Genomic DNA, 18,402 nt, shown 5'->3' with positions numbered 1-18,402 from the left:
TCGGGGAGTTAATGAATCGAAAGAAATTTTAAGTACGTGGTTTGTAGATACGATTTAAATGGTGCTTGCATGCGCAATAAATTCTTAGATAAATAAAACAATGGGCGAATATGGTAAGAAATAACTTAAATAATTATTGAATTACGGGAGATTATATTAATCGGTAAATTGAATTATGATTGTTATTGTTGTATCGTTGCCTTTCACCAAGGCCATTAACATTAAAGCCAAATTAATATAAACATTGAAATTCTGGCAGAAACAAAAGCAAATACAAAAAAGGAAAGGAACTCCTAATCGATTGTAGTAACTGTTGGTCGTTAGTTGACTAAAACGCGTAAAAGACAATGTGTGGGTGGAGATTTGTTGATTGGGACCGAATTAGAAGGTGGTGAGACTCGATCGAGACCAGTCCGACTATTTTCCAAAACTCGCTCGGTGAAAAAGAAGTATAAATGCGAGTGTCTTGCGCTGCTTGATTAAACGAGTCCAAGTCTCTTCGTGCAAAATTTAATGTCATTGAAGAATTTAGAATAATACTTAATGTCGAGTGGCATAAGAGGATAATGAGCAGCCGTTATAAAATAATGTATATTAATGGAGAAATTTTGTGAGGTCGTGTTAAGAGAGACCGAGGCAGGAAATAAAAATTCTTAATGCTCTATAACGGGAAGAGCCTCGTCCGATTGAGTAGATCTTCGCAAGTATAGAGTCAAAACAATTTTAATTCACGCGTTAGAAGCGCACAGCTGCGGCACTCTCGATTCTTTATGCCAATGAGCGTGGGGATGCACGGGAGGTCGAGCCTTTGGATTGAACTTGGTGTGACAAATCCGTGCATTTGGTCAATATATTATAATAGTTGAATAGATTTTGAACCCCTTACGGATACATTGCCGATTGCATTGTAGCTCACCTAGCCAATAAATCTATCGAGATTATTTTTCATGCAATTGAGCATAATCGTCGAGCCGCGATTATTTATTAAATGTTTAAATCGTCGACGTTCGATCAATGTCCCATGATTACCATCCCTTAGGCGAAAAACCTTAAATTTACAGTTGTTTACAAATAAGAAAAAAACTCTTACTCAATGTACGTGTTGCCAATTTTATTATCTAGTATTACTTAACAAGTTCAAAGGATGCTAAACGCGTTATAGCGATGTTACAAACTTTAATGGAGAACAATAAATGCGCGTCTGACCGCCCATAGCTCCAACATAACATTGTCACGCACGATTCGCCTAGGTGTATAAACGAGAAGGCGAAAGCGATATATGTTTTTGCAATGAAAATCAGGAACTTTCAATGACGTAATTAACATACATTAACCACCATTGAGATAAATAATAATAAATAGCGCGTAGCTTATCGTTGAAAATCAGAATTTTCAGAGGCCGTAACTGCTGCAAACCGCCGATCGTTTTGTTAATTTGTTTCTTATTACAGTTGCTCGATATAGAGTCTAAAAAATTATTTACTTAGCTCAGCGTCGCAACTAGGCGTGTGCGAATTAAATTTCTTTTATCGTTTGAAAGATCGGCCGCTTTTAAGCACCTGCCGCCAACCTCACTTTCCCTTCGTTTCCAAATCCCCAATGCTCGCGCACGTTGCCGCATGGCAAACATACGTCTCCTCGAGTCTTTAAAAGCGCTCTTTAAACGAGCCGATGACAGTAAGCTTTTGCAATACCGTGCACAGTCCTAAGCCAATGCTACTTTTAAACACGATACTAAAAATTTTACCACGACTTCCTTACAATTGCATTAATTACGCAGTAAAATCCGTAACGACGGCGGGTACTTCGAACGAGATTTCTTGCGCTTAACGGCAAAAGCAGAGTGCATTTTTATGCACTTCATAAATTTCACGTCTAAGGCTCTCGTGCAGATTCAGATCGGAAATGTCCGCCAGGTGAAAGTTTTTCTGCGCAGCCTGAGACAAAGATTTTCGATCTTTCATATTATTTTTTTACTAATCTTCTTAGTAATAATGCCGACATAACATAATCAGCACTATAATGGCAAACGATCATCAAGCTTACATAATAATCCACAGCTGAAAGTGACGACGTGACATCCGCGGACAAACGAATCGATAATTTAATTATAAATGTGGCCATTCGAGCGAGCCGACACTGACTATCACGACACGCAAACTCGCTTATGCATAATTTTCTACATATTAGAAATGGAAGGTTCGTACATACAGGCACATAAAAAGTGAAGGGATCAAATGTGGGTTGGACGTGTATATTACGATGATATTTAAAAATTGTAATGAATGACAAATTTCTAATGTTGCTCAAGCGTCGAATAGTATTTGCACGATTATTATTAATCGACCAAATATAGCTGGGATTTATAAAATCGCACTTTCATTGAATAACTTTTACGTTATCGGACCTGCTGCTACACTCTCCAGTCTCGTGCGCATAATTATTTCCACGCTATTTTTATAGGTAACGTAAGACCATTATTCCTCCTCCAACGACAATATATTCTGCTTTAACGCTCGACCTTCGACATTCGATATACGATGACTGCTATCAATTGCATCGCCTACCGGAGCTTCGAGCTAACCTGTTAAATCGTATATGTACAGCCATAGCTGATGTCGCGTTAAAACCATTTTAACATCGTGGATTAATATTAAAGAGGATTCGAAAGTGCAAAAGAGCGTGACAGAAAATCGTCATCCACGTCTTCGTAGTCGTCAAGGTCGCAAAGGCTCGGACAATGTCATAGGGTCGGCAGCTGATTACATAAGCTCGACGATCGACCGGCGTTGGATAGGTGGTCAACTCGGGCGATCCGCATTGTCAACAACGACGAAACTCGTCGGCGCGCGTACCATCTCGCCGGCAACGGGAACGACATAATGAGGATTGAGTAGTGCCCTCCCCCCTCTCGCCGCTACCTCCACCACCACCGCCGCCACCAGTCGGTTACGGACCTCCTGACCGGGGATCGCTCCGGCGTAACTTCGCTTCGGAGTAAGCCCGCGAGCTTCGAACGACGCGTGACCACGAGCACTCGGAGGAAAACCATGAGACCTCGACTGTCGGCCGTGTTCTCCGCCTGCATCCTCGCTGCAACGGCCGTGGGCCTGCTCGTCTTCAGGCCACCAGGATGCCGCGCGGACAACGAGACCGAAGCCAAACTTGCCAAGCTCGTCAAGATCTTCAGCAAGCCCGGGGCCTTTAGCCAGGTATCCGCGTCCTCTTCTACACGCCCTGGACGACGGTAGCCCACGCGCTCGTCCTCCTTGATCCTTCCTCTCACCGCCGACTCGCAATGTCCAGTCGTCAAGATTCTATAATTGCTTCCGGAGCAAAACTTTAGCAAAATCGAACGCGACTCCCGTAAATAAAAGCATCAATTTGCACACTCGAGATGTCGCGTATCCTCCTCCTTCTCCATCCACCCCCCGCTCACGACAAACGAACGAGCTTTTAAATTGCGCGCCCGAGGTAAAAGGAGCTCGAACACGGCAAAACACACTCACCACACTCTTCGAATCAACGATCCAACCATCATCGCGATCATCGATGCTCGAGGATAAAACTAAAATTTCCATTGCAGATTAATGCGATTTTCGGGGAAGAGGAGGCAGCCGCGCAGCCGTCAATGTGGCCGGGCTCGAGCTGTGTGGATGGCGAGGAGGGCCTGGAATGCAGACGTGCGGAGGCGCGACGCTCCGTCGATTGTCCCCGAGGTAACTACGCATTTACCGATTTCCCCGCCCAGGCTCGGATGCCCTTGGCAGAGATGCTCGAGCCGCTCACGATGACACTGGTCACGCGTGCGAAAATGGTTCCTCATGTCCCCTTGCTTTTTGCCTTACAAACACACACACTCTCTCTCTCTCTCTCTCCCCTGTTCCTCTTCGCCCCTTCGCACTTTTGCACCATTCGAAATCTAACGTGCGAGCAAGCATCGCAATTAGGCTAAATCCATCGATTTCTCCTCACAATGGAGCCTGCCTTTCTCTGTTGAAGATGTTTGGTTGGTAAAAGTGCTAGAAACGAGGAACAAGGAGATCCAACGTATTTGGAAATTTATTAGTAGCAGATTAGAATTAATTTGTGCGCGGAAATTTGTGATAAGAGTGGCCCCGAGCACCAACGCGTCCGCTTAGTTTATTCGGACTCAAGCGCGGCATTTGCTATTTTCATTGATAATAGTAGTGGGGCGAAAGTTTTAGAAAATATCGTTCGTTCGGTGGCGTAAAAATGCTCGAGTGCTGCTCCCGCTGCCTCTTGCTTAATTCAAAATTTACCGAAAGCCTGCGACGAGCAGCACTTGGCGCTGTCCCCCTCGCTGCTGCTGACTTTCTTCTCATCCGATCATTGAGATTGGCCAAAAATTTTCAGTGCGGCCTTTAGATAAGCAGCCCAAGACAATTATTAATCGAGCGCGAATCAACGAGGCATTTACTAGATAACAATGACAAGGCGTTATTATTACGCGCTCAGACCATAAGGAAGCAACCTCGAGTAAATTGGCGCGGGGGAGCATTGCCCTAGCCTTGCCCTAAGCAAGGGAATTCGCCTAAAAAACTTGGCAATGCATCCTAATAAGGCACCCTTAAATGATCCCGGGCAATTGAAATTTGGCATGGAAGTTGGGTACCGTCGATGGAGGGTAGCGAGCGCTCGCAGCGGAAGCTCAGCCACTCAGGGCGGACACACTTGTTCCAGGAGACTGCTACTGCTACAATTGCTCCAAGGCTGGCCCCGAACTCTGGGCATCTTGCTGCCGTGAGAGCCTCAAGTGCTGCTCTCACCTAGCCGCCGCTTGCCGCACATGCGACCAGCCGCCGCTCTACCCTTTCTGCGCCAAGCACTTCAAGAAGTGCTCGAGTCAATTGAATGACAAGAAGTCCGCCTGAACGCCGCCGTATCCACAGCTACACTATAAATTTTTTGGTATGATGCGTTGGGAGAGAGTGCCGGAGCTGCTTCTCGTATCATCGCTCTCCTTCATTTTCTTTCGATCCCTCATCACCCTTTAACCCCAATAACCCACCTTGAGCCCCCATTAATTTTTAACAACCTAGAGACGGGCACGAAACGGACATTGTAAATAACGCGGAACCTCGGTTAGTTTTTAGCCCTTGAGGTCATTGAGTCCATTCAACGGGTAAGTACTTAATTTATTACTCTAATACAAAACAAAAAGAAAGAAAAAAAACATCCACAGTAGCATACATCGCTCGTTTCGGCGCATCGTTTTGCTTTATAAAGATCTATATGCATTGGAGGCCCGTGCGCGTGTGCGTGTCGCGTACGATGCAATAAGCTGGAATGACGACTGAATTTTATAAAAGACGCATTATTGCATAAGTTGTCGGGGCTAGAGCCGCGGACCGGCACACGGGACTTCTAAATATAGCCTTCGCGCGACTAGCTTTAAACAGCTTTCAAATGAATCTCCATTCGCTAATTATGCACGCTTCGGAAAGCGCCTCAGAAAGCGTGCCAATAATCTTTTTAAGTAAAAAGTCATTTTATTGTCAAAAAACTAATGCAATGATATATAAAGGAAGGACAACTTATCGTTATATGTACAAAGTAACACTTTTAAAATAATTTTTCTCCTCTCTCACACTTGCACACACATTCACTCACACATGCACCCACACACACATACTATCTGGCTTAGCGCATGCGCGCGCGCGCACACACACTCTCTCTCTCTCTCACTCTGTCCGTTTTGCTTGAATAGCAAAATTCAACAATATTTCCATTTCTAGCAATTTTCATGTAATGGACTTGATAATCGTCGACTTACTTGATTACTAGAAATGATCTGTAAAGACAACCCAAGGGAAATACAATGTGACCACGTTTTAATTGGTTATCACCTTAGCGATTAACTAGTGGGGGGAAGGGGTCATAATTTAAAATGATTTATATTTTTTTATTTTTTATAAATAATTGTGCGACCATTTCTTAAACAATAATAAGAGAAAGTCTGCTCCAAGTTAATCCATCGAAAATGTGTTCTTCACAAAGTACGATCGATCGCTATTGCAAGGTAAAAAGGAAGCAAAAATATTGTTATTCGAGTTTTTTTTTCAAGCTTGTCAATCTTGTTTATATTAATAACCATTCCTTCATAATTATTAAATGGTCGATTATGATATTGACAGATACAACGATACAACGGATGCATATTAAATAATACGTTTTAATCATATAATTCAAATTGACGATAATTAAGTTTACAAGCTATCCTAATGTTAATGTTCTATCCACTGATTCGTTTTTATATCAACATAATCGACTCTAAAACTATATAATATGAAAAGTGACAAAAATAAAAGTAATAATAAAAACAACAACAAATATATATATATATATATATAGGATATAAAGAGCCAAATTTATACGTTTTATAAAGGCATATGATTGTTTACTTTTTCGCTTCCTTGATTACCTTCAGTATACTTCATTGACCTTTGACGTACGTAAGGTGAATTAAAAAAGAAAAAAAAATCATGCTTTCAGCGATTCTTAAATATTTGTTTTATGAGCTTTTTTTAACTATTTATAAGCTATTATTTATAGTTGTAATATCGTTGTTGAATTTCCCTGGAGTTCTCATAATTAGAATCAATCACACGTTTTACATTTTCACCTTTCACATTTTACTCTTCGCATTTTAGTACACTCAATACTATTGTATAAAACACAGATTCTTGGCTAATATTAACGTGATTGTAAAGTGTTTTATCTATGTTTTTATGTGCCCTATTTTATTGTATTCAAATTGAATTTAAAAGTCAAAAAGCTATTGCTTAGTACAAAGAGACAGTTATACTAATATTTACGTTTAAAGTTTAGTTACTTGGAATAAGTATGCGTATGAGTGTTCCGTGTGTAAGTGTGCGTTTGCGTATGCTTGCGGGTGTGTGCGTGTATGTCTGTATGTATGTGTAGATATACATATTATATAATATATAATACTATATAATATACATTAAATATTATTAATAATATATAGTACTATATAATATGCATTATATATTATATATATATATACATACTTTTTTTTTATTCTTCATATATATGTATTGAAAAAATGTAAGACTACATTTGATTTATTCTTTAATGAATGAGACACGAACGGCGAAGGGCGAGGAAATACGGTCAGACACAGCCAGTCGAGAATATTGTTTCTTTCGTATTGAATTTTTGTTATGAATACATTGCTTGACCAGAGTATAAACACAATAAACTTGAGAAATTGTCAAATTCGGGCAACGTCCAAAAATATCGTGGCTTCACATTTTGCACTAATGGCTACATGTATTATAAATCGGAAATGCATTATGAAAGTAGAAAAAAATTCGTACTTTATTTATATCACAAATACCAAAGTGTCACTGTAATTCGACGTTTGCATTGTCTCGTAACAGCAATTGTTTCAACACTGTCCTTTACTGCAAGCATTTTATTCAAAATTTGAACTTTTGTGATGCTTTAATATAAACTTTGTGTGCACATTATTTTGGTCTTACTTAAAAAGAAAGAAACACGTTATGCGATCATGCTTTAAAAAAAAAAATTTTTTTGTTTAAAAATTAAAAAAAAAAAATAAAAATAAATCCGTTCATACGAAGACACAAACATTGTGTTGATACACCACAAAATAACACTTTATCCCGTTTGCATAAACAGAATTCCACTATTAGTTACAACCATCTTATATTTAGTATTTTTACTTGAAAAATTGTCAGAATTTGGAGTTATAAGATACACAAGGAGTACAGGTACCATCATTAGACGCTCAAGGATTTCAACAACAAAAAAAATCAATATATTCATAGGTACGAATATCTTAGACGCAATATTGCAATAATAATAATAATAATAATAATAATAAATAAATAAAAAAAAAATAAAAAAAAAATTCAAAAAAAAAATTAAAATACAAAAGAAAATTGAAGTAAAGTAAAGAAAAACAATGAAGATAAAAAAAAATAAAAAAAAACTAAAAAAGAGATTTGAAAAAATAACTCAATCACGTACTGAAAATGTTAGTCCGATTTAAGTGATATTATATTGTTGTCCAAATAAGTTGACACAAATCGTTCAACCGACCTCATTTATGTTACATCTACTATTTCCCTAACATACAAACGTTTAACTGTGGTGTTATTATTATTGAAATATTCAAATACACTCATGATATCACGCATTATGCATTTGCTTTCATTAGCTTCATCCCAATAATAACGAAGCAAAAAACACTTTTTTTACTTTTACTTTGTATTTTTAACATAAAATATCATAGTAAAAAGACAGTTTTTTTTCTTTTTTTAATAAAGTTTTTTCAACGGCATGTTTCCCTTTTTTAAATTAAAAATACACTAAATTTTACTTGTCAATCTTGAGGGATAACTTGCTCCCTCCCTGAATCTGAAAAGAAAGAAGCACACTTTCGTCGAAGCCTACAACAGAGGAAAGAATCGCGAGGTCAATATCTGTCTCTATTGAACAGCACACGTTAGTGGCGATCGGTCGTACTATCCGAGTCGCGCGATTTCGCTAGTCGCATGGCATTAGCCACGAGTCAACAAACGATCACTGTCGCACAGTGTTGTCGAAAGTCTTGCGCCGTAATTATTAATGGACGCCTGGTTACGTCTTCCAATTGTGCGGATGGGCGCGGGGCGGAGCTTGATTGCCTTGGCCCTGCGACGCTTGCGACGGTATCATGTCCAGGAGATACTGACGCTGGAGATCCGCCGCCTGCCGCTGAAGCTCCGCCAGGCCCTTACCCCCAGCCGCTTGCGCCATCGCCAGCTGATACGGATAGAGAAGCGGACTGAAGGGTGGCATCATGTGCGCTGGAAGAGGCTGATGAGGCGAGAGACCCGGCACCGGATTCTTGGCCAATTCTGTAATTTATCAACAGATCCTTTTAAGCTGCCGCTCAATCCACTATATTTTTTGCAACGACATTTATCGCTCGCCCACGCTATTTTTAACGTAACGATTTTACATGTGTTAGTAATATGCACAAGTCGCGGTTCATTAGCGTATGACCGTAATGTAGTAAGCGTTCGTTAATAATATAATAATCAATAGCAATGTAATGGCATGTCTGTTTGCCGCGTAACATACGGGGCTTTCATGAAATTATATAAGAATTATAGTTAAACGCCAGGCCAATAAACTATCTTCATCTAACAAAATGTTTAGACGTCGTTCATTTATTGAATATAGCCAAACGTAGCTAGCTTGCTTCATAATACGTTAAATAAAAAATATATAGAATTTTCTCCGCTCCGCTCAATGCGAAAAACTCCCAGCGAGAAAATTACCCTTTATCCCGTACTTTCATCGAATCCAACAATTTTTAAACATAAAATCTCGCGACTGTTTGACACATAATCGATGGCATATTCGCGCATCCTAAGATAAAACGATTTTAACGTCGAAAAAGGAGGAACGTCGCTCTTTAAAAGTAACTTTGCATACGTTTTGGGTGGGATGGAGATGGGGGAGAGAATAACGAGTGTCGATTGTTCGTGCCTCGCACAGAACAAGGAGATAAGAACGGCAAAGTAAGCCACAAGGAACGACGACTTTTGCATTCGGCACATTCGACGTGAGTTTTAAAAATAATATTCGACCTCGAAGTAATTGTTGCTGTAGAGCAGCGGCCGCTGCTGCGGGATGTGGAAACTTGCCGCTCTCGGCCAGCTTGACCAGAGGATGCTCCTGAAGCTTCGGAGCCGGTGGCGTCGGCGCCGGCGGTGGTACTTGTACTTGCGGCGGCGGCGCGGGAGGCGTCGCTACTCTTCTCGTCGGGGTAGGCGCCTTGGGAACTGGCTTTGGTGCGGGTGGATCTGGACTCGGGCAGGCCGCTTGCGCTAGTCTCTCATCTATTTCCTTCTCTTGTTTCAAAGCCTTAACGAAGGCAGTCTTCAACCTAGACATTATAATAATACATTGGATTTAATCGAATTATTTGCCATACAGTTTTAATATATGCGATAATTATTGTAGGTACAAGCAAGAAATAGCATAGAAATGTAATGTCACGTTGCTTTGTCACGTTGGGCCCAGAAATGCCCTCCGCGTGCTTATTAAATAATAATTCTACCGATTATTCCTATTCAATTGCTTCGGTTTTTCTGTAATAGTCTAGTCTAATAATCTAATACTCATCCTACTCGCTCTTCGTCTATTATCGAGCATTATGACATTAAAACGACAGGTCTCGATGCGCAATAGCAGCTGAAAACGTTAGCTGTAGAAAAATTAGGCAATTAGCTGGACTTGATTGATAATTAATGAATAGTCGCCAATCGTCAATGATAATCGTGACCACTACTACTACACTACCGACACGTGGATCGAATTACTCTCTACCGATTCTTACCGGTTCGTGTGCTCAGCCTTAAGTGCCTTCTTCACATTGGTTGTCACGCAGTGCTCGCAAATAACTCTAGGATCTCGACCAGCTGCTGGTCGTTGGAAGGTCGCATGCTGACCTTGTGGGCCATCCTTTTTATTACTATTGGCAGGCTTCTCCCACTTCCAAACTGGCGTAAAGTCAGTCTTGCATTGGGTACATTCGAACGGCTCTGGCGGAGGTGGAATAGCCGGCTCCTTAGTTATAAAGTCAACAACGTGCTCTAAGCCGACCAAATAAATAAATTCCGGATTCGAAGGACTTGGTACGAAGTGCATCTCCGGGGGTGGAGGTTTCGGCGGCGGTATCTGTAGGAGCGTCTTCTCCAATTGTTTCCTTAGAGCCTGTTTAGCAGCAGCTTGACGTTGCGCTGGAGTTTGATTGTCTTCCCGGTTTCTTTCCTGCAATAATCCAAGGCCCGACGATTAATGAAACGAGAACGGCTTGATACGACAAAATAAACAATTGAGCCAACTGCTAAATGTTTCTCAATGGTTTTTTTTTCTTTTCTTTTTTTTCAATATTCTAACTAGAGCTGAACAGAAATAAGAAAACAAATGGGATTAAACGTTACAATAGACTTTTGGACATACAAAAGCAGCTTTCATTGAAAATCTTTGGCATGAAAAAATTTGCACTACGTGGATGAGGGATTAACAAAATGAAATGTAAATAAAGCTTTTGGTAAGCTAAGCATGAAACGAGTCTAATCGAGAGTACCTGCTCAGGGATCACAGGTGTGTTTAGAGGCGCGGCAGGCTTATTGTCTTGGGGCCCAACAAGCTGTTTTTCATGAACACATAATTCACAATCGGTTAATCCATAAAGTTTGTACTTTCGACTATTATTATAAAAAATTTACAAAAAATTCTTACAGGCATTCAAATTAATCTAATGAGATATCGTATTGCCGAGACAGCAAGGATACAATGTTGTAATGTTGTATTGGCAAAACGCTATCACACGTATTTGTCAAGTGAATTAATTAAAGATATTAATAAGTATACCAATCGGGACATTTACTTTTGCTTGCAATTGATGTACCGGGCTTGGTGTGGGATCTTTTGTGGACCTCTCTGTTCGATCAGCTGGGGGATGATAACTAGAAACACTTGGCGTACTGCTTGTAGATCTCACTCGTGGATGAGGTGGCTGTGGTATCACCATATTAGGTGGCATACCGGTGGTTGAGATAGTATTTCTCCCAGCTGTAGGTGGTAATAACATACCGGGTGGTGGTGCATGAAGACTACTACTTCTACTCGGAGCAGGCTGTCCTCTTAACAAGGGCGGAGGCGCTTTCCCAGTTCTATGACTGCACAAATAAAATGATTAATCGCAATCGGTCGGCTGTGTTGTTTTGTTATATTGAGAGCACGAATGGTGTCCAAGGCTTCTGACATGGCAAGCGTACCTGTGAGTCATTACTGGTTGACAAGTGACTGGCGGTGGCAGTTTACTGGGAACTTTTGGCACGGCTGCTATATTTTCTTTCAACTGTTGGGATTGTCTTAATTTTTTCAAAAGCACCAATTTCATTTCTTCAGATCTTAATTCTTCCCTAAGTTTCCTTAAAGATCTTTCGCGTTCTGCCAATTCATCGGAAGACAATTCTTTAATTGGTAACAGAGGTGGCATCTCGGCTGTTAGAAGGGAGAGATAAGATCATCTTGATAAGATTTGATAAACATTAGGCTATCTTAAAATAAAAGCCAATCTGTGTTCTTTATGATATTGTCAGTACCTTCGTCGCTATCCGATGCATTTCCATTTAAATAGCCATTCATTCTTGGCTCGTCAGGGCTTTCTGCATAGCTTCTTTCCGTTCGAGGCCTCAAGTTCCGTCGGGGCCTACGATCATCTCCGGATTTTGGTGCTAAAATTCCTCTAGACGAATTTTGAATATTTCTAGGTTCAGGCATATTATTGTCTATACTTGGACTAGTTGTATAATTTACACCCAAATCTAGCGGAGGGCCTGCATTGTTTACTGAATTTGTGGGTGCAATTGGAGATTCTCTTCTATTGCTACTTCTAGAATACAAACAAGAATTTGTACGTTTAATACCAGCCAAGAAAGTACAGATTTAAATTTTCATGTTAGAGAACTTACCCGACACTTAAATCAACAACTGCATCTCCATCCAAATCCATGGCTTCCATACTTTTCTAGATCCTACGATAAGAAATTTTGTTTAGTTTTTATTGTTTTTTGCGATCGCATTCGTCTTGTTTTTATTATTACTATTATTATTATTATTATTATTATTATTATTATTATTATTATTATTAATAGTAGTAGTAGTGTAATAGTAGTAGCAGTAGTAGTAGTAGTAGTAGTAGTAGTAGTAGTAGTGGTAATAGTAGTAGTAGTAGTAGTAGTAATAGTAGTAGTCGTAGTAGTCATAGTAGTAATAAGTAATACCCAATAGTTGTACAGCAGTGAATCTCGAGATACTCGATTCTATTTTACTCGATTATTTTTCGGTCGACCGATTATTTTACCAATTCTAATGGATTCACTCACGGATCGTTATGGATAACCGATAACGGTAACGAGGCGCTCGATCGTCCATACTCTATGGCCATTATCGGCACTCAGTTATTCCTCCGTTAAGTACTTAAAGCGAGTATAGCCTCTGCTCAGTTCCGCAATACGTGTATTCAAGCACTTTGCACTATTTACGATTTGTGGCGCCAGGCACGATAAAAAAAGAGAGAGAGAGAGAGAGCAAATACTCGTGAAAAGGATGCAGGGACGCGAAAGGGGTCGACGAAGATCGCATGGACCGTGGAAAAAATGCTGCCGTAAGAGTCAAACGAAGCGACTTGCTAACCGAATAGTACGATAAACCTAACCTACCGAGAGGCTCCAGATGCGCTTTTGGCGCATGTGTGCGTGCGAATATGTGTCGTCGGCGCGACCTTGTTAGCGGTGGCACTTTTTCCGTATGACCGAACTCGAATACTCACGAGCAGAGCCAATTCCGACTAAGCATTTGGCGCGGTGGCGGCGACTTCCCGACTAGAATCGCCGTTGCCGTTACTCCCGTGTAGACCTCTCGTCCACCGATCTTACCGACTCTTGCGCTTATCGAGGCTGGCCCGCGACGCCAACCTCCCTCGCACCTCCGCGTACATACGAAAATTCGGAATCGTCACATACGTACGTCCGCCAAGGGTCTACGCAAGTATGTGCTCCATATATCTCCCTCTCTCACGCTCGCCCCGCCGTCTCACTTGATCTAACCAAACGCATAGCGGTAGCGGCGGCGGTGGCGGCAGCGGCAGCAGCAGCAGCAGTGGCGGCGGCGGCGGCGGCAGTGGCGGTGGCGGTGTCGGTGGCGGTGGCGGTGGCGGTGGCGGTGGCGGTGGCGGTGACGGTGGCGGTGGCGGCAACGATACAAGTCAACGACTGTAAATGAGAGAGGACGGAGATATAAAGTGAGATAGAGAATGAGCGGAGCTGGCAGCTCTCCCGCCGCCCGCGAAGATTATGTGCGGAAAGCGGAACTGAGACACGCAGAAAGCGAGAAAGGGAGAGAGACAGGCAGGCGAGCAGCGAGGGCGGAAGGGGGAGAGGGGACACGGAGAAAGAGAAAGAGAGAGAGAGAGAGAGAGAGAGAGCGTGAGACGAAATAGGAGAAGGAAAGAGCGGATTGGGCAGCGGCCGGCAGTTAGATGCCGGGTCGGGGGGAGAGGGAGGTGGGAAGCAGGGAGAGAAAATAGTGGCTTTTCCAATTTTACGAGCAGGAAAAAGGAATGAGCTGGAGAGGGGGAGGGGCAATGTAGCGGCGGAGGACATCGACAACTACTATGTACTGACTGACCACTGCTGCTATACGTAGCTGTGAAAATCGGAATGCGGAAAGCGGAAGATGTTCGCGGCTCGGCTAATGTTCGCAAATTCATTTTTTTCCCTTTACTTCTCCTTATCACTCTATCTCTCTCTCTCTCTCTCTCTCTCTCTCTCTCATCATGTACGTGTCTATCTAACGCCATCATTCCGGTCTCGTGTCCCTTTAAACGCGATGAAAAACGGGTGCACGTATGCCGCTCTGACCCAGACCGGCCTGCCTAACGAAAAATTGGCCCTTGGAATTCTCCGACTCGCCGGGGACAGGAGGGTGAAGGGGGCTGCTGCTCGCGACCTGCTCCGTCTCTATGGGAAATCGATTTTTCTCCGTACGAACGACGTACGTGTACGCGAAACGTAGCGCACACACAGGCGTGAAGGACACGAATTCCATTTTCTCGCTGCCACGAAGGAGAGACGATGGCGAGGTGATACGAAAGCCACCGCAATAGAGCCACCGCAGCAACAACAACGACGACAATGACAAACGACGGCGACGACGACAACAACAACAATAACAACCACCAGCCCACGTCACATCGATTGCTCTTCAGAGGATTGTCCTTTTTTTTAATGGTCTTCGTAGGTGGCGGTCAAGCTTGATAAGCGATCATCTCCTGCCCCCGGTGAGATGAAGCGAACGTCAAGGATCATCAGACAGACCATATATTGGAAAAAGGTTTCGCGACTACGGCCAATAATGAATTACGAATGACGTGGGTGAATTTGTCGCGCAGGGGGACATATAATGAGAGCGAGCTCGGACTATGCTTTACAAGTTTTTGGTTATTATTGATTTTGGAACGCGGCTTCAAGAATTATTATTACGAATGTTATTTTAGCTGCTATGAGAGAATCGTTGTAATGAGTAAACCGTAAACCGTGGGTCGGAATCATTTCATCCGTTAAAACTCATCGATCCGCTGATTTAAATTAGACGAATTTGCGTAAGACGACGACGACGACGGTTCGACGAAGAAGCGGGGAATTTAAAAAAAAAAAAGAAAAGAACAGAATAAAAAAGAAGAAAATCTGGCCTGAAATTTTAAAGGTGCGACAGTGGTCGCAATTAAACTAAAGGTCGGTTAGATCCAAACATTTACCATGCGTATCACAATTAGCTATTGCGGGAATTCAAGGTAAAGAACAATTAGGTTATGGGTAATCAATCTAACGACTAGTTTCTGCATATTTGAAGGCACACGACGACTTTGTACACGATTTATCAAGACTTTACTTAAAAGCCAATTAAAATGTAATTAACCGCCCGAACATTATCGAGCTATTAGTTTACAGTACATATAGAAATATGTTGGTAAAAATGACCAAACGTCGGAAATAGTCGGTAGGTACATAAACAACAATAACAAGGATGGAACTCGGTAGTTCTCTGCACGTAATGTGCATGTACCATTATTACAACATGCTGTGAGAAAAAATGGAGGTGTATGTCAGGCTCTCGTAAGCATCGAAAATTATCGATAATTCAAACGTACTTCCGTAAGAGCCTAAATATATGAATGCATGCATACGTACCCGGGATTATCGGAGACGAGTCTCGTCGAGTAATTATAACCTCAAAAAGCGTCGTTAGTCGATCGGTCGGTCGGTCGGTCGGTCGGTCGTTGCGTGAAGCGACGCTCTCTCTCTCTCTCTCTCCCCCCCTCACCCTTCTATCTCTCTCCGTCGCTCCGTTTTCCTCTCACTCTCACTCGCTCGCTCGCTCACTCACTCACTCACTCACTCACTCTCTCTCTCTCTCTCTCTCTCTCTGACCCTCACTAACTCTTTCTATTTCTCTCCGAAATCCTCCAAGCCTTGGAGATGTCTCTTCAAGCAGCTGCAACGGTCCTGACTGCGTTCTTGCCGGACTTTGATCGAGTGTCCGTCATCGTCGTGGCCCCTGATCCGTCACGCCTCGGTAAGAGCTCCCATCCCCGGAGCGGCGTCAGCCCCTCGTCCCGGGCTCCACCGGTGCTTGTATCACGCGTCGCGTGCGGTCGCCGGCTTGACCCACCAACTCCGGATGCCGTGGCAATCCTCGTCCTCGTCGCTCTCCGCCCGCGAAACTGCGACCGCACGTTTGTCCACCACCAACCAAGCCACCACGACGGATTCACTTCAAAATGGCGGGCAAATCGCTCTCTCTCTCCTTCGCGGCTCCGCGGCCCTTTTTTTCGTCCACGTATCGCCGCGCGTGTGCGTACTTCGCGTGTGCATGCACCGCGCGCTCGGCTTTTCCCTTTTCCCTTTCCACTCTCGTCGGTAGGCCGCGCGCGACTCTGCCTCCCTCCACCCCTTCCACTCGTCGCTCTCACGCTGTCTGTCTGTCTCTCTCTCTCTCTCTCTCTCTCTCTCTCTCTCCCGCAGACACTTACTCGCACTCAATCGCTCATACCCACCGTCGTTTCCCCCCGGGATTACTCCGGCGACTCTTGCGTCCTTCCTTCCTCGTTGCGTGCGCGGTACTGAGAAACAAGTACACCGAGAGAGGACCGAGGAGCAGCGCCGACGAGCAAGTCGCTCGCTCGCTCGTATTCGCCGATGTTCGGCGCTCGGCCACTGGCTCTACAGCCACTATGCTAGACAACCCCCGTCCCGTCACCCACCCACCCATCCCACCCCACCCCCCAACCTTCGTACTCTCACCCCACTACACCCCCACCCTCTCGCACTCTCTATATGTCTCTCCCTCTGACCCTGCCACCCTGATTACTATCCCTATCCCCTGTTCCCTATCAACTGTCCTCTGTCCACTGTCCTCTGTCCTCTATCCTCTGTCCTCTATCCTCTATCTTCTGCCCCACTGTCCACTGTCATCTATCCTCTATCCTTTATCCTCCAGCCCCTGTCCTCTATCGTCTATCCTCTATCCTCTGTCTTCTGTCCACTGTCTTCTATACTCTGTCCCACTGTCCACTGTCATTTATCCTCTATCCTCTGTCCTCTGTCCTCTGTCCTCTGTCCACTATCATCGTTAACCAACCGCCATCTCCACGTATCAACCCCAATAATCCGCACACCAATCTACGCCGACCGGGTCAACAGCCACTCCCTCTTGTTCGACGAGGCGGCTCCGACGAGCTGCTGAAAGCCGTCTTGACCTGCCCTCTTCACCTAGACATGCTGAGACTATCGTCGCCGGTCAATTAAACTTAACTAACCTGTCATCCTCCTCCAGTCCCGGTGATCGGTACCCTCGTGGTGTTGTACAATTGAAAATCGAGCGCTCCACGCGACTTTGCTTTGACTCTGGTACAGCAGCCGGCCGAGAATGATGCCCAGTGAAATCTGGATTCGCAGACGCGCGATCAATGCCGATCATCACCCGCGGGACTCCGGCTTCTCGGCCTCGCAGCTACGACGTAATCACGCATCCGTACCTTTCGAAAATATCCGAAATACGACCGAATTGGTCCAATGCGTTATTGGGACACGCGCGTTTATCAGTCTCTCACGCAATTACAATGGACTCCCATCGCTTCGTTGTCGACGTTTCCGCTGCGACAAACTCCGTTGCATCGAATCTACAAATGACCGATATCCTTCACCTGCTGACTTTCCACACTTGTATTAATAAGAGCCCCGAGCGCCCTTTTATTTTCGCCAAATCGGCAATTATGTACGGCGCTTCAGCTTCTCACGTTCCGTTAAGCGGCTCAAACTTAAGTTTCAGTGCGCTAAAATGTTTCGCGCGTTAAACGCCCTTTAGGTATATACAATTTTGATTAACTGCATGCGCGTGCAGCAGTGTGAGAAATTCGCGCGTCCTCCTCGATTACAAAGACAATTAAGGAATACTATTGAATGCGTTGGAGAAAGAGAGAGAAAGAGAGAGAGAGAGAGAGAGAGAGCGAGTGAGTAAGTGAGTGAGAGGGTGGGAGGGAGAGAAATGTGGGACGAATCGGTAATGTTTCAGATAGGTATGCGAAATTGTTACTCGTACGATTACTTCGCAACTACGTGTCCCCGAGAACTCGCTTCAACAACATCATCTTTAATCTACTTCCACGTCATAAAGTCTGTGTGCGAATTAAATAAGATACTCGAGGAAAGAATGGAAGCAGGTAAAGTCTATGATACTTTTATGTAGTTTCAAAATATACTTTAC

The 18,402-nt window shown here is 43.4% G+C and overlaps 2 protein-coding genes across 8 annotated transcripts; one reads left to right on the top strand and one right to left on the bottom strand.

Moving 5' to 3' along the window:
• Positions 1-3,050: 3,050 nt before the first annotated feature.
• Positions 3,051-6,185, top strand: LOC105359531 (uncharacterized). Its single transcript, XM_011496144.1, has 4 exons — positions 3,051-3,212; positions 3,587-3,719; positions 4,705-4,932; positions 5,760-6,185. Exons 1-3 carry the CDS (start codon positions 3,051-3,053, stop codon positions 4,893-4,895), a joined length of 486 nt encoding a protein of 161 aa, XP_011494446.1. The 3' UTR covers positions 4,896-4,932; positions 5,760-6,185.
• A 2,138-nt stretch (positions 6,186-8,323) lies between these two features.
• simj (transcriptional repressor p66-beta simjang) lies at positions 8,324-16,618 on the bottom strand. 7 transcript variants are annotated; one of them, XM_011495913.1, is made up of 9 exons: positions 16,078-16,618; positions 12,549-12,611; positions 12,180-12,469; positions 11,850-12,078; positions 11,459-11,750; positions 11,156-11,218; positions 10,403-10,836; positions 9,651-9,949; positions 8,324-8,912 (listed from the first exon to the last, which is right to left on the bottom strand). In XM_011495913.1, exons 2-9 carry the CDS (start codon positions 12,596-12,598, stop codon positions 8,653-8,655), a joined length of 1,917 nt encoding a protein of 638 aa, XP_011494215.1. In that variant the 5' UTR covers positions 12,599-12,611; positions 16,078-16,618; the 3' UTR covers positions 8,324-8,652. The 7 variants fall into 7 exon arrangements, with proteins under 7 accessions (XP_011494215.1, XP_011494216.1, XP_011494214.1 ...); XM_011495914.1 differs by lacking the exon at positions 16,078-16,618 and adding an exon at positions 15,828-15,947; XM_011495912.1 differs by lacking the exon at positions 16,078-16,618 and adding an exon at positions 13,602-13,726.
• Positions 16,619-18,402: the final 1,784 nt, after the last annotated feature.

The sequence above is a fragment of the Ceratosolen solmsi genome, unplaced genomic scaffold (assembly GCF_000503995.2).
Source record: "Ceratosolen solmsi marchali unplaced genomic scaffold, CerSol_1.0 scaffold11, whole genome shotgun sequence".
NCBI lineage: Eukaryota > Metazoa > Arthropoda > Insecta > Hymenoptera > Agaonidae > Ceratosolen > Ceratosolen solmsi.
The sequence above is the reverse complement of the archived record's forward strand: the minus strand, read 5'-3'. Positions and strand labels throughout refer to the sequence as shown.

Bases quoted from the DNA above. Each gene is read 5' to 3' on its own strand.
- LOC105359531 (XM_011496144.1), top strand. From the start codon at position 3,051: ATGAGACCTCGACTGTCGGCCGTGTTCTCCGCCTGCATCCTCGCTGCA. The intron at 3,213-3,586 runs GTATCCGCGTCC...TTTCCATTGCAG, and splicing joins AGCCCGGGGCCTTTAGCCAG to ATTAATGCGATTTTCGGGGA. The intron at 3,720-4,704 runs GTAACTACGCAT...CACTTGTTCCAG, and splicing joins CTCCGTCGATTGTCCCCGAG to GAGACTGCTACTGCTACAAT.
- simj (XM_011495913.1), bottom strand. From the start codon at position 12,598: ATGGAAGCCATGGATTTGGATGGAGATGCAGTTGTTGATTTAAGTGTC. The intron at 12,470-12,548 runs GTAAGTTCTCTA...TTTGTATTCTAG, and splicing joins GTTGTTGATTTAAGTGTCGG to AAGTAGCAATAGAAGAGAAT. The intron at 12,079-12,179 runs GTACTGACAATA...CCCTTCTAACAG, and splicing joins TGCATCGGATAGCGACGAAG to CCGAGATGCCACCTCTGTTA.